This window comes from Cyprinus carpio, chromosome A9, assembly GCF_018340385.1.
Source record: "Cyprinus carpio isolate SPL01 chromosome A9, ASM1834038v1, whole genome shotgun sequence".
In the NCBI taxonomy this organism is placed as follows: domain Eukaryota; kingdom Metazoa; phylum Chordata; class Actinopteri; order Cypriniformes; family Cyprinidae; genus Cyprinus; species Cyprinus carpio.
Window position 1 is genome coordinate 10915581 of NC_056580.1, and position 14735 is coordinate 10930315.

At 38.5% G+C, this 14735-nt stretch overlaps 1 protein-coding gene across 1 annotated transcript in view; it reads left to right on the forward strand.

The window, feature by feature from the left end:
* The first annotated feature begins 1757 nt into the window (after positions 1-1757).
* LOC109095924 (zinc finger protein 804A-like) overlaps positions 1758-14735 on the forward strand; it is a 48413-nt gene continuing 35435 nt past the window's right edge. The window contains 1 exon segment of the mRNA XM_019109594.2: positions 1758-2446. Within this exon segment, the coding sequence (XP_018965139.2) occupies positions 2336-2446 (111 nt within the window). The 5' untranslated portion in view covers positions 1758-2335.

Here is a 14735-nt window from a genome sequence, read left to right on the forward strand (position 1 = left end):
TGACCACACCGATAGCACCAGCGAAGTGGAGCTTTTCACTTGGAACAAATCTCCCTGACATCTGACAGGTCAAACTATAGCAGTTCTGAGGAAAACTTTCTTCCTACTCTTCCCTACCATTGCAGTTATTATTCAGTGATATGTCTCTCCATAGAATCTGATGTTACTGCAAGGTAAAGCAGTTCATGCAACATTGTTTCCATTAGTTTACTAATAATAGTCTTCTTGTGGTTGCAGTTATCGGCTGGTTAAGGGGAAGAGATGTTTCTTTATCGGAAATGCATTTGATGTTTTCTCTCAGCGAAATGGTCCACACCACCCTCATTATAAACCAAATGATTCAGTGGTCAATAAATGCATTTAGATAAATAATGAATGATGATTTGTTTAAGCAATTTACAGGCCATCTCAAAATCTTTTGCAAATCTGAAAAGTTTTTGTGTTCAAAATTCCAACAAAAATACTATATCTGCAGTGTTTCAAAGTTATCTAGGACCAATTTTTTTAATGATATCTAGACTCCCTCTTTATGAAGGAATAATTTTCCAGAGTAGGCTTATGAAATGAATAACAGCATTTGTTCTCCCATTTGAAATCAGCCCCTGATGGTTCATTTTAATTGGCAGTTGGTCACAGTGCTTTCCAAGATATCTGTCTTCCATTCCGCTCAATTATGCTGCAGTCTCAAACACGCCAAGACGTCTTCCCGTCACGATAGTTTTCATTAATACAATCCACGAATAACATATTTCCTAGAATTAAATGTTTTAGAATCATTGCAAAGTTACCATTTACAATGTCTCTTAACATATTGAAAGACACATTTGTACGCATTTGTACATTTGCGCACCCACTCGTCTTGCCCCTTACATCTGACTCTCCTACTGTATGCAATTTAGAATTGATTCAGAAACTGCGTTGCTTAGTTACGAGGCATTATTGCTCTTCTAAAATTGGGGGGTGGGAAGGGAACTCTCTCTCTTTCTGGCATGTTTCATGCAGCCACATGCTCTGTAGAAGCTTGTACGGTTCTCTTTCTTTCTTTCTTTCTTTCTTTCTTTCTTTCTTTCTTTCTTTCTTTCTTTCTTTCTTTCTTTCTTTCTTTCTTTCTTTCTTTCTTTCTTTCTTTCTTTCTTTCTTTTTCTGTTTAGTGCTGCTGTCAGTGTAGTCCTTAAATAGGCACGCAATGCATCCAGAGAACTCTGATACAGGATTCCCAATACTCAAGCTCCACTCTGTTTTGAAGCTTGTTTTTTTCAGTCTTCATTAAAATAAAATGAGTTAAAAATTGCTGTTTGATCTTTCTTCAGTTAGCATCTATAATGCATTTTTTTTTTTTCATAAAGAAGTCATGAATCTTCAGTTCTGTCATATCTGCATGTAAATTACCATTATAGTAGTGGCTTTATACACTTCTACACTTCCTCATTAGGAAATACCCAAATGCCTGTAAACTGCACCACCTGGGACTTTTGATTTGCAAGTATCATTGTCCGTAGAACATATAAATCTTTTTATAGCAGCTCTCGAACACATTAACCTAATAAAAGATGGATGATAGTGGATGTAACACGTACCGAAGCTTCTCTCTCAGCACCTCAGCCTTCCTTTACCTGCTCCTGACTGCTGCCTCAGCTCCTTCCTAAGAAAGAACACGCTCACGAGCGATAGGGAGAGGGAGAGAGAGAGAGAAAGAGAGAGAGGGGACTAATGAGGGAGAGAGAGGGGATGTGTGAGAGGAAAAAGATGCTGAATTCTGGTTGGCTAGAGAGAGTAGAGGCTGACTCAGTGGATCTGGAAGAGCAGCATGTGACAGATGTAATTCTCATCCCAGTCCTCACCATCGGACCAGAGGCTTGTTCACCATTGGCCCCATTCATTGGAGCGGCAACGCACGGCACACTATAACACCATGCTCTCCTTTGCCAGACCCAGCGGAGCTCTCTCAATAGCGCGTATCACTTGCGCAACGAGCAGGAGACTCAGCTCAGACACACTTCAGCCCAGCACAGAGAGCCGAGACTGAGGAAGAAGAAAGAGCAGCTCTGCCTTACTCTCTTTGCCGTTGTACGGAAGAGGAGAGAGCTGGATAACGCCTTGCTGGAGGCTACTACAAAAAGCAGAGGCACGTCAGAAAAAGCCCACAAAGTGACTGTAATAGACTGATGTTTGAGGATCCGAGAGGATGAGGGAACACGCTCTCTCCGTTCCTGACTGAGGGAAAGTGAGCTTGTGCCTTTCATCTGAAACAGAGAAACAAAAGAAAAGGCTTGTTGGGTGGACTTGTTTCACTCTCTCTTGGCTGGACTCTGTGCATGGAAGCTTCAGGTCCCCCATGGCGTGTTACTACATTGTCATCAGCTCCACACATCTCAGCAATGGATACTTTCGAAACATCAAGGGAGTTTTCCGAGGTCCCCTCAGCAAGAACGGCAACAAAAACTTGGTAACTACCCTGTCTCCCTTACTAATGTGTGTTTGCTCATGTGCTTAGGAAGTGTTTGTATCGGATTTAAAACTAGTAATGTTGCTTCTGGAAACTTTTCAGTACTGTAATAAAACTTCACATGTCATACAGATGAGTATAATTCATTAATATTACAATTACTATAGTATAACCAATCTGTACAAAGGGGTAACCTGCAGTTGTTACCTTAAAGAGCTATTTCCACTTGATAAGAATGGTATCTCAATTAAATTAGGTTGATTCAGTGATGTTAAATGTTTTTGACTTGAATAAGACCAGCTAATTTAGATTTTTTTTTTTTTTTCAGTTTAGATTAAATTATAATTGTAATGATGGGTTATAAGCACTCCACAAGTAATCACCCTGTAACATGAACATCAATGTGAAACTAGCCAAGCAATAATCCTTATGGAAAAGTGTTGCAAAATGACTTCATATTCAGTAGTTCCTGTTTATGAGGAAAGTTGCAGATGGAGAAAACGAGTTAGGCTGTAGTCCGTAACCATAACTAAATTCCTAACAGATGGATAGGGATCAAATTAATCTCTACTCACAGTCACAGCCTGGGATTTAGTCTAACCGTACTTTTCAAGTGTTACCCTCGAAATAATCCTCCTATTTTTGCTCTCATAAAACTGCCTCTATTTCCGCACAAACTCTGCTGTAAACCCACCATATCTAGGGCAGCACAAAGGGGAATTTTAAAACAAAATCAGCGTTAGTAAAATATTATTTTTCATAATTACTCTGTGAGCAGTTTGAAGATTGTTTTTCAATTCGTTGGCGAGTTAAGCAGGATTATAAATACAAAGTAATACGATGAATGATGCAGCTGTACAGTGTAATTTAATTAAAGTGCTCTGCTCCTGAAAGGAAGCATCTTTCAAAGCTTTTAAATGTGGAAGTGAAATTTCATACTCACTTTCACTGCTTCCTTCTCAAGCTTGCCCGTGTCATCTCTGTCAGTTGGGGGAACAGAGATTTTTTGACAGCAGCCTCCTCCTTTCAAAAGAATCAAAAATGATAGGAGATGAAATATTGAAGTTCTTGGCTTGGGATCAAGCGCCAATGCTGCTCATCTGCCTCCCGCCTCCAGCTGAAAGGCTAATACTGAGGGAACGTTTGGGTGGCGTATCTGTGAATGCAGCAACAGATTGTTTAGTCAAGCACGTACAAAGGTAGCCGTTGTCAGCTCGATCTCAGTGCAATTATCAGATTTGACACATCTCCCACTCTGTTGCAGGGAGAATCTGGTGTCAGTGAATGTAAAATTACGGCTGAGCATTGTGTGCATCACTGTCGCCACTGTTACAGTAAATTTTGTTCATTACTCCCGCCGCTGCATAGAGCAGCTGTAAATCTCATATACTCTTGCACACACTCTCTCAGATGTAAGGGAATGAAAGGCAGACTAAGAAAGCTGTGCTTATCCCAGTGCTGGTGCAGTGCCATCTGGCACCTTTTCCTGGTGCAGTGATATTTTAGTCCAGAAGAAAAGCTTTGTGCTGTAGAACATTTGTTCAGCCTGGCTCAGATGCAGAGGAAAGTAGAGGAGGAAGGATAATAACAATGTAACTGTGAGAGTGTGAGTGCTCCCATAGTCACTCTTATGATATGATGGACTTTTCTGCTATGAAATACATAGCCACTCTGTGAAACCTATCTTTGTAATTAGAGGAACTTGCTCTCCCGGCCTTTTCTCCACATCAGAGGGCTTGGTTCAAGTGAAAGAGTCAACCTGTTGATAATGCTGAGAGCAAAATGAAAACAAGACAAGTTGTGCATATCTTGCATATTGAATGACCCATAACAGCGACTCTGACACCTAGTACGTTCTACTTGCGATAGTTGTGGAGAAGAGATTAGAACATTGCATAAAACAGAACAAAATTTAACAATGTTTGGAAACTTAAAACAAATGATAAAATTAAACTACAATTTTGTTATAACTTACAATATTTTTATTATTTATATTAATAATGTTATATTTTGTTTCTTTTTACATCACGCTGTTTTATAATTTGTTAAATTATAGAATATTCATATCATACATTGTATACTGTCTATAATTTCTTAAATTAGAAGACTCCAACAATACCTTCTTTTTATACCTTTTTTTCTTAGGGTTTGTTGCTTTGCTTTGTTTTGTTTATTTTTCAGGTGGAATAAGGCAGAAAAAACTTCATACCATGCTGTTAAACTGAAGGGGTACATGACTGAAGCTGTGCCATGTCAGTGGACTCTTATAAAGTCAGACACTGAGTGGAATTTTGCCCCTTGCTTTAGCTTTCATGAATATGCATATCAACGGGGTTATTTCAACGCTGGTATTGATTTCCTCACAGTCGCTGCTAAGTCAGCCCATCTCCCTGCTGAGGTGTGATGTGAGCATCCATTTCCATTCAGTGATGCCCCATTCAGACACTGCTGTGCTCTGGGAAAGGATCCTTATGCTGAATATCTATAGAGTATGTATGGCCACAGTGCCTCTATTGGCAGATGCATGGCAGTGTGAACAGGTGTTATAATCAGCTCTTGTGCTGATTGCAAAGGGGTTCTGGGTGATTGTGTAGATTGGATGTTGCTAACGTGATACGCATAATTTCCATTGCCGCTCTGATATTCCTATTTGTCTCATGTATCATGTTCTTTCTTTATGCCACCATCCAAAGCACAAAAGTCTGTGAAGCCCTAATCACCATCGCCTGTGTACAAAAGCTGAAGCAGCAGCAAACTAGCTTAATCACAGAGAACGATATACAAAGAGACTAAAATAGTGGGAGGAAAGGGATTGAAAAAGGGCAAAATGTTATTATTTTCCTCTTACCCTTTGTCTTTCCCTGCTGGGAAATCTGGCCCGACAATTTGCATTGTGGGGACACAATGTGTATGTGTGTGCAGACACACTCTGAGTTCTTTCCTAATTGAGAATTACAGCAGAAATCCAGCTCTAGCAGTGACCAGGCCTCCGTGTACAAGCTCTGCTGCGGGATAAATAATGTAGTGGCGCAGACGATTAGCCTATGCAACCTTTTACCACATTTTACCACGTGGCCCTATCCAGGTGCGAGGGAGAAATGAGCGTTTAGATATCACACCATGCAGCATGCATTATTTACAGACAGGTAGAACCCAGGGCTTGTCATCACTGCTGAATGGAGACAGATGTAGTTAACTTTACACACGCCCGAGACAAATGTGTGGCACGCTCACACTCGGCTGATTAAAATTCACTTCATTCATGGCCTTCTGTTACTCATAAACGCCAGGTTCATTTAAATACCCTGAACGTGGCGTTTTGCCTGCTAGTGCTGCAGCAATTTAATTTCACAGTGCCGTTAACTTTATAACAATGGAATCATTCTCTCTGAACCTCGCAGAGACGGTGTTTGTTTCTTTGTGAGTGTGTGTCTGTGTGTGTTTTGGAGGTATTCACTGTGACAAATCAAATCTCTTGCACTGGTTTTGTTTTTCTCATCCTCTCTGCACAAAAGAGGCACGGTGCATATTCCAGGGGCCCTTATAAAAGTGCTAATCCCATGTTTTCTACTGATGGTGAACCCATTTTTACACTGATTCACAGAAAATACCCCATTGAATAAACTGTGTACTTAGAAGGCACAAAGGCACAGCGGGGTTTTACTGTAGGCTTGCTGCTGAGGTATAATAGCACAATTACACAGTAGAATGGCGGCTTTACCCTTTCTACTTCCTCGGCTCACCTGATGTTTGGAGATGAAACGTTCACGGCCATCCTATGCCGTCAACCCATTGTTGTTGTCTTACCCTCATATATATTTAAGTCGCTGGTCACAAGAATCTATAATTTACCTGCTGTTTCAATGCAGAATAACTGCCTAATGCGGTGAGACGATCTCCTGCTCTGAAGCGCCGGCCTCTATATAATCGCTTGAACTTTGCCAGGCTTTTTTGTACACGTCGGGAGGGTTTTGCACTCGTAAGCAGTGGAGTATATAAATACCCTTCCAGCCCTGAGCTGTGGCCTTGTACAACTGAAGGGCAGCATATAGAGAGGCTTCCTCACAGCGTTCCTGCCTCCTAAGGGACAGATACTGCTGTACCGTAGACTGTGACATATCCACTCTGACCCTGAAAGCATATGATAGTTCACCCAGAAGTGTTCAGTATGTACTATACTCACCTGTATGTTGATCCAAACCTGTACAGTATGCTGTTATTTTTTTCAGTGGAACGCAAAATTTATGTAGTTGTTTATAATATATAGACATTTCACAGTGACCACTAGCTTTAAAAAGTATAAGAAACATTTTGTTGTTTTAACTTTTTAACGTTTATGCATTTTTTACACTTTTATACTTTTACATGCATTATACATACACTGCCTTAAATACTTTTAAATGCTAAATACATTTATTTATGAATGTATCAATGATTCATTTATCATTGCAGCATCTCTGGTTTCATTTAATTATATTTGGTCATGAGATCAAATGCTGTTTGTTGTTAAGGATATGAAAATGTTTGGACTGCAGTTTGGGTTTTTAAAAAAAAATATGTCATGATGACTTTGAATATAAGCTAAAACTTCTTCTTTTGTGATAAATTAAAATAAAATAAAATAAAATAAAATAGCATATAGGTTTGGAATGACATGAAGTTGAGTAAATGATGACAATTTCCATTTTTATGTGAACTGTCCCTTTACACTTTATATGTTTGTATGTTTATGATAAATAATAGAAATGCAGAGTGAAATATGCAGTACAATGAATGCAGTAGGTATGGGAAGGCACAGGTGCAGTGCTGGAAAGAGAGCCCTGTGTTTGTGCCAGTAATTGAATGAGTCCCCATCGTTGCTCATAGCCACTCACCACAATATGACTGCTGAGAGCCTTTTAATGTTCCCCATTCCTTTGAGTGATATTATAATGCAGAGCATCCCAGCTGCCTCGTCTTACTTGATTTGAAGCTTGATAGAATAAAAGGGAGAAGTCTTGGCCTAATTGTTAGAGAGTTTGACTCCTAACCCTAAGGCTGTGGGTGTGAGTCTCGGGCTGGCAATACCACGACTGAGGTGCCCTTGAGCAAGGCACCGAACCCCCAACTGCTCCCTGGGCGGCGCAGCATAAATGGCTGCCCACTGCTCCGGGTGTGTGCTCACGGTGTGTGTGTGTTCACTGCTGTGTGCGTGCACTTTGGATGGGTTTAATGCAGAGCACGAATTCTGAGTATGGGTCACCATACTTGGCTGTATGTCATGTCACTTATTAGAAATTAAGCACTTCTTTTCCTCCTTTTCAAAAAAACAAAAACAAAAAAAAAAACACAGCAGACCAAGCAAGCTTGTAAACATTGAGGTAACACAGTGGCAGACCCTCACTGCTGCCCACCTCCCACTTTACCGGAGCCGAATGCAGAGAGATGACCGCCGTTAGGCAGTGTTTGCAATTGAGCACAGATGGAGATGCAGGGAAAGAGGCTCAGAGGTGGGCTGTGTGGAGTCCTCCAGGTGACCACAGAATTTCTGATGAGCTCTGAGTTAAGTGTGTAGGTGTTCACTGTACCTCCTACCTCTCCTACCAATCTCTCCCTCCGTCTGTCTAGTATTCAGATACTTCAGCAAGCAATGATATTATTAGAGTGCTGCATACTAGACCTTTTGTCTTTGACTCAAGTCAATTAACTTCTGTTCTGCTCTCATACTGCTCTTTCATTCTCTCACTCTACCTTAACACTTTTTTTCTCTTCCTTTCTAAATCCAACCTGATCTCATTACTATTCATAAGTATTCATACTTAGAGTGTTTCTAGCGCACATACAGTACTTTTTTTTTAATTAGAGCATAACTAAAATGTATGATATTCATGTATTGACAGCATCTAATAGTTAGAAGTTTTTTTTTTTATTTTTTTTTTAATAAATGAGATATCTACATGTAAATAGAAATGAATAAATGAAATAATAAAAATTTAACATAATTTTCATATGCACGGAAGAGTGTAAATTCCAGCTTAATAATGAATTTGTTCACATATATCTGTCCCCTTGCAAAAGCTGAGGTCATAACTATTTTATAATTGTGTGAAAGGGTTTATATTAAATGAATCAATACACTGGTACTGTACGTTTCTGTGTATATCCTGTACGTAAAAAAACATAGACTACCATTTAGAAATGTGAAATTGGTAAGATTTTTAATGTTTTTGAAAGAAATCTCTTGTGCTTGCATTTAGTCAGCATTTATTTAATTAAAAATACAATAAACATAATTGTTTTCTATTTGAATATATATTTTTTTAAATGCTGAATTTTCAGGATCATTACTCCAGTCTTACACTTGCTCCTTCAGAAATCATTCTAACATGCTGATTCGATGCTCAAGAAACATTTCTAATTATTATCAATGTGGAAAACAGTTGTGCTGCTTAATATTTTTGTGTAAACTGATCAGGATTCTAGAAAGTTTGAAAAAGAAATCTTTTGTAACAATGTAAATGTTTTGTATAAGTGTACAAGTAGACAGGGAATGGGATCACCCTGCTAAATAAATCACACACAGGTTCATTCTGTCAAAAACTGCCCAATTAGAGAGAAAGAGAGTACAAGGGCTGTGATGTTTCGGGCAGGTATATCTGAAATTGAAGACAAAAAATAAAAGCACGTACAAAAGTGTCTGCAGCAGATAATGCCGCAGATGTTCCAAATGCTTTCAAAACTCAAGGGTTCAGCGCCATGAACTTAATAATCTGTGGTAAAATCCAGCGACTAGATGTTATCCAGTACAGACCATCTGAGATTTACAGAAAATCTGAGTGGGTCCAGTCCATGCTGCTGAATCATAAATGTCCCAGAAATGCCAGAGTGATGGTGCTGTAGTTACAATTTACAGTAAATATAGCAGGGACACATTTATAGCACATTTCATTGTCAGCAAGTAGCGTGGTGTGCTGTTGTTGTAAATTTAAGTGAATAAAACTTTTATCTCAAACTTACAGTACATTGCATTTTTTCAAGTATGGTGCAGTTTCTGATAAAATATAGTCTGCATTATTGTAAGCTAAAGGGTGTTATATTAGTGTCCTTGTATTATTCTTTTTGTGCAAATTATTCTTAAATTGTACTGAAACTTGAATACAAATTGTAAAATAAAAAAAAAATAAAAATAAAACTATAATAACCCTTATCCTCCTGCCTGGAAAGTATGCAGGTATTTCTAAGAGTGGCTTTCCTGTCTTACAATGGTATATTTTCTTCCTCTACTCCAGCGAGTTAAAAACGGTTTAAAGTCTCTATTTTTGGTTGTTAATTATTCAAGTGTCGTCACCTTCGTCTCTTGGCAACATGGAGTCAGGTGGCCGTGGCTGTGCTGTCTCCTGCCAGCCGCCTCTTAATCTGCAATCATTTAGATCTGGGAGGTGGAGTCAGGGTCAGACACTGCCACTCGAGCTTCATATCAGACTGATTTATGTTTAAGTGTACAAAATAACTGAAGGAAATAGATCTATCAGAACTACCCAATCACCATAAACATTCACTACAAAATTCTGTTAATATTTTCCTGGCTACAGATTCGTAACTTTTTTTTCTGTTTGATATATTTATTTAGCTGTTGAATATTGAACTGCAACGTGTGTGTGTATGTATTTGTGCATGTCAATGTTTTTGTGTTCCAAACACATTTAAAATCTCTCGGCATGCTTTGCTTGCATACCAAGTCAATGTTTTTGTGTTCCAAACACATTTAAAATCTCTCGGCATGCTTTGCTGGGAGACTGAGCTCCGCACATTAGCAGTTTCTAATGATACGAATGTGAACTAATTGACGGCATTCTACTATGTGCTTAAAGATCATGAGACATCAGAAAAAAAACTTGCGCTTCCTGACATTTCAGCCATGGCCTGTCCAATTTGGGCAGTGTTATTTTCTACTGAAGCTCCCTCGTCACCCGTTACTAACCATTAGTTGTGGCCTAATGTTTGAAGAGTTGTACTTGTAACTCAAAGGTCGTGGGTTCGAGTCTTGGTACCGGCAGGGATTGTAGGTGGGGGAAGTGAATGATCAGCACTCTCTTCCACCTTCAATACCACAACTGAGGTGAGACCCTTGAGCAAGGCACCAAACCCCCAACAGCTCCGGGTGCTGCTGCCCACTGCTCCAGGTGTGTGTTCACTACTCACTGCTGTGTGTGTGCACTTGGATGGGTTAACCATGGGACACCATACTTTGCTACACGTCACATCACTTTCACTTATTTCATGCTCTTTTGACTAGTGCTCGTTTGCCGTGGGGCCTGGTGCATCAGTTTCAAAAAATAGGGTCACTCTTAAAAAAGTTTGAAAACCACTGTACATGATTATGGATTTATAGAGCAGTTATGCACTATAGACAAAGCAGTTTTAGAGGCCCTAAAAATGAAGATCATTTTCTTTGTATCTGTTTTCTTGAATGAAAGACGGGTTGTGTGAAATTATTCTTTTAGTAGAGCCAGATTTCTTACAATAAATCTGGCCCACTTTGCAATTTTGGCCAGTTATTTTGGCCAAGAACCACCCACTTAGACAGGAAGCAGCTGTCTGACAGACATGCAAAATGTACACAACTACAATTTGATTTTAAGGTTGATAAATCTGAAATGTATTCAAATAATGCATGTTGCTATCTTTACAGGCTGTTGTGTTGATGATTATGATGATGATGATTATGATGATGATGATTATTATATAAGAAAAGTTTTACAAAATATTTACACAAAATGTTTTTGTAATTATATTTTGTGAGTGGTCTTTCAGTTGTTAACATGAATAACTCTTAGAATGAAGATAATTTGAATTATTTGAAGGTGAGTCTTATTTTAATATGTTTTTGAAACAAGTCTCTGATGTTCACCTTCATTTATTTTATCAAAATACTGTAAAAAATATATATATAATTCAGTGTTTATAATTTAAAATAAGTCTTTTCTTTTTGAATATGTTTTAAAATATAATGTATTCCTGTGATGGCAAAGCTGAACTTTCAGCAGCCATTCCTTCAGAAATCATTCTAGTATACTGATTTGGTGAAACATTTATAATATTTCTTATTAGAAATGTTGAAAACAGTTGTGGTGCTTTTGTGTGTGTGTGTGTGTGTGGAAACTGATTAAAAGAACATCATTTATTTTAAAAAGCAATCTTTTGTAAAAACAAAACGTCTGTAAATGTCTTTACTGTACTTTCGATCAATTTAATGCATACTTGTTTAATAAAAGTATTAATAAAAGAAATAAAAATATTTTTGAATGATAGTGTACATAGGCGGAGGGTAAACCAACTCCAGGTTAAGGCTAAAAGCAGCCAAATGCATTACACATCATAAACCCGTCTTTTTAGGCAACAACCAGACATGGGTGTCACGTAGGCTAATAAAATATGTTTAATGGGACTGAATTTGTATTTAACGTGATTACAGTTTAATAAAAACATTAGAAATTGATAATTAGGCTACATAACGTTTCCTTTCCACTGTTATTCAAACAGCGAATAAATTATAGCCTAATAGACATAATAGATTTAATTTGTTTGTGCAGGGGCATTTTTGTCCAATTTAGTGGCATTTTTGCCACAAGTCCCCATGGCCAGGGGAAGGCTAAGCCTTACACACACTCTGCCTATGATAGTGTACCTTATTAAGTTATGATAATCAATAATGTTTGAAATTTGCTTGTGGTTAGATTATTTTGGATCTCTTGCCCTGATCAAGTCTTCTCATTCTGCAGAAGCTACTGTATGATCTGGACTTCAGAGTAGAGAAAACCTTCAGCCTTTCATGTGGTAGCCATGGTGATTATTGACATTTAAATCCCAGTTTCAAAGCTTTAATAAACACCAAAGCAGATGACAAAACGATCCTTGTTGAAGTTCAGTTCAGAAAACCGCTTGACTTGAGACCACAGGATATAAACGTCATTGTTGGCTATCAGGCGTTTAAAGTCTGTGGTGTCTCACTTCATATACTGCACGTGCCCACGATCACAGCAATTTCACGGCATTCTGCCCCTGCGCTCTGGTGCAAAACCGCTTGTCTTGTGGTGTGCATGGTGAGATGAATGTTTAACAAACAAATAGACACACAGTGCCAAATAAGAGAGTGCTGTGGCAAGTTTTCAGCCATAAACTCCATAGCATTTGAAATCTGGTTGAAAAGAATAGCTGTTATTGTGTACAGGCCCTTTTTTTATTATGTCATAAAGGCTGAGAGACAGTCTGAAAGATAAAGTTTTAATATGTGCATATTTTACACCGCAGAGGCACACATTGCATCAGGCACAGTTGAAAGGTCTCTCTGATTTGGGACACTGAAGTACTGCAGAATCTCTTTTAGTCTCTGAGGCTGACCAAAGGACAGGTGTGTGTGCATTCTATCCCATAATCCCTCTTTCCCTCCTGATGGCATTCTACATGTAGGAGAGTCCCCAAAGCAACCTCTTAATTACCCCTGTAACCTCTCCTTTCTAATGACATTAACAATCTCACTCTAAACTTCTTCTCAAGCATTTTTATTTTAGACAATGCTGTCAACACCAATCCTATAATCAATATCATGCAGACTCTTTATTCCAATCCCCGAGTGGGCTTTAAATCTGAAGACAGATGTATCTGAGAGCCGAGAAATAAGATTGAGGAGTGAGATGCTCACCGTGCCAGAAGAGACTGATGACAGCAACAAACCCTTGCATATTTCAGCTCTAACCATTAATTCAGTATCTCATGTTGACATACGTTATTCCCCTAATGCAAATAGCATGTCTTTCTGACAAACAGATGCCTTAAAAGTGCCCGTTTGGCACGTTAGCGCGAGAGGATTCTTTATTTTGCATAACACCCTCAATTAGCTTAACACAAAGGGTTCTGAAGATCACATAGAGATTCAAATTCTCTAAACCTGCTGGTGATTTGTAAGGCTAGTACCTCCATACCTTCATTAAAATTCTCCCAAAGAAAAAGCATTGATTTTTTTTTTTGGTCTGGCAGCCCAGTAGATCCTTAGAATTTATCTTCCTCTGGTCTCTTATTTAATCGCTGCTTGAAACAACAGCAGCGGTAATGGCAGTGGAAGGATCCCGGGAATGTGCATGGTCAGCGTGAAGAGAGATAGAGTTGGTGCTGGCTGTGTAATTTAAAGCAGCAGAGCTCAAAGAGACAGCTTTATGGAGCAGGTTCTGTGTGTGTGTGTGTTTGTGTGTGTGTGTGTGTGTGTGTGTGTCTGAGTGTGCGTATCTGTGTTTGTGTGTTTCGATTTCTGCGTGCAGGGTTTCTGTGTGTGTGGTGCTGCAGTTGAGAGCGTAAATGTCAATTCAAACACTTATCCTCTTTATAAGAATGTTTCCACCTATGTGAAAACATCATCTCCCTTATAATTTCCCATTTCCTTTTTTATTCTGGATGAATAGTGAATTTGACCCTGTTTCTATACCTACAGCCTCTTTCACCTTAATACATATTCAGAACTGATTTAAAATGCATTTTTAGCAGCAACTCTCAATATCCAGCTCATGAATTGACTGCATTACCACAGCACTGGGTTTGCAAGAGCAGACCACTTTGAATTTGCTCAGGATAGTTCACATTTAGTCACCCTCATAAAATAACAGTATTTACTTTATTCTCTGGAACATGAAAGAAGATATTTCGAAATATTTCTCAGCTGTTTTTGTCCATCTAACAAAAGTCAAGAGGGTCTAAAACTTTCAAGCTCCAAAAAAGGACATAAAGGTTTCATTAAATTCCTGGCATACTGCCAGGAAAACTTTGTATTATTGTATAGACTCTATATACTGCCAGGAAAAATGTGCAGAAATTGTACCTTTAGGGGTACAACAGATTGTCTCTGGGGCAGTACCATAAATGAAACTTCAACTATGAGCCTTTTAGGGATAAATAAAATATTTGGGGTGGGGGTAAATGAAAAATGAAACTTCAACTATGAGCCTTTTAGGGATAAATAAAATATTTGGGGTGGGGGTAAATGAAGCGTCGCTTTTAGGGTGACACTTTTTTTTTTAAGAGTGTATGCTAAACAGATCTTTATTCAATCTCTGATTAAATTAAAACATTGATCAACACATTAATCCACAGACTACATTAAATATGGTATTGATCAATGTTTGTTTTGATTTGATTTGAGGGGATTAAATTTCTGTTCATGAAACATTGAGCTTGCTGCTTCTGAAGGTTTGGAATAAATCAGTCAAGTCATGTGGATTAAATTCACTCTACTGTCCTTTTTGAAGCTTCAGACTTTTGG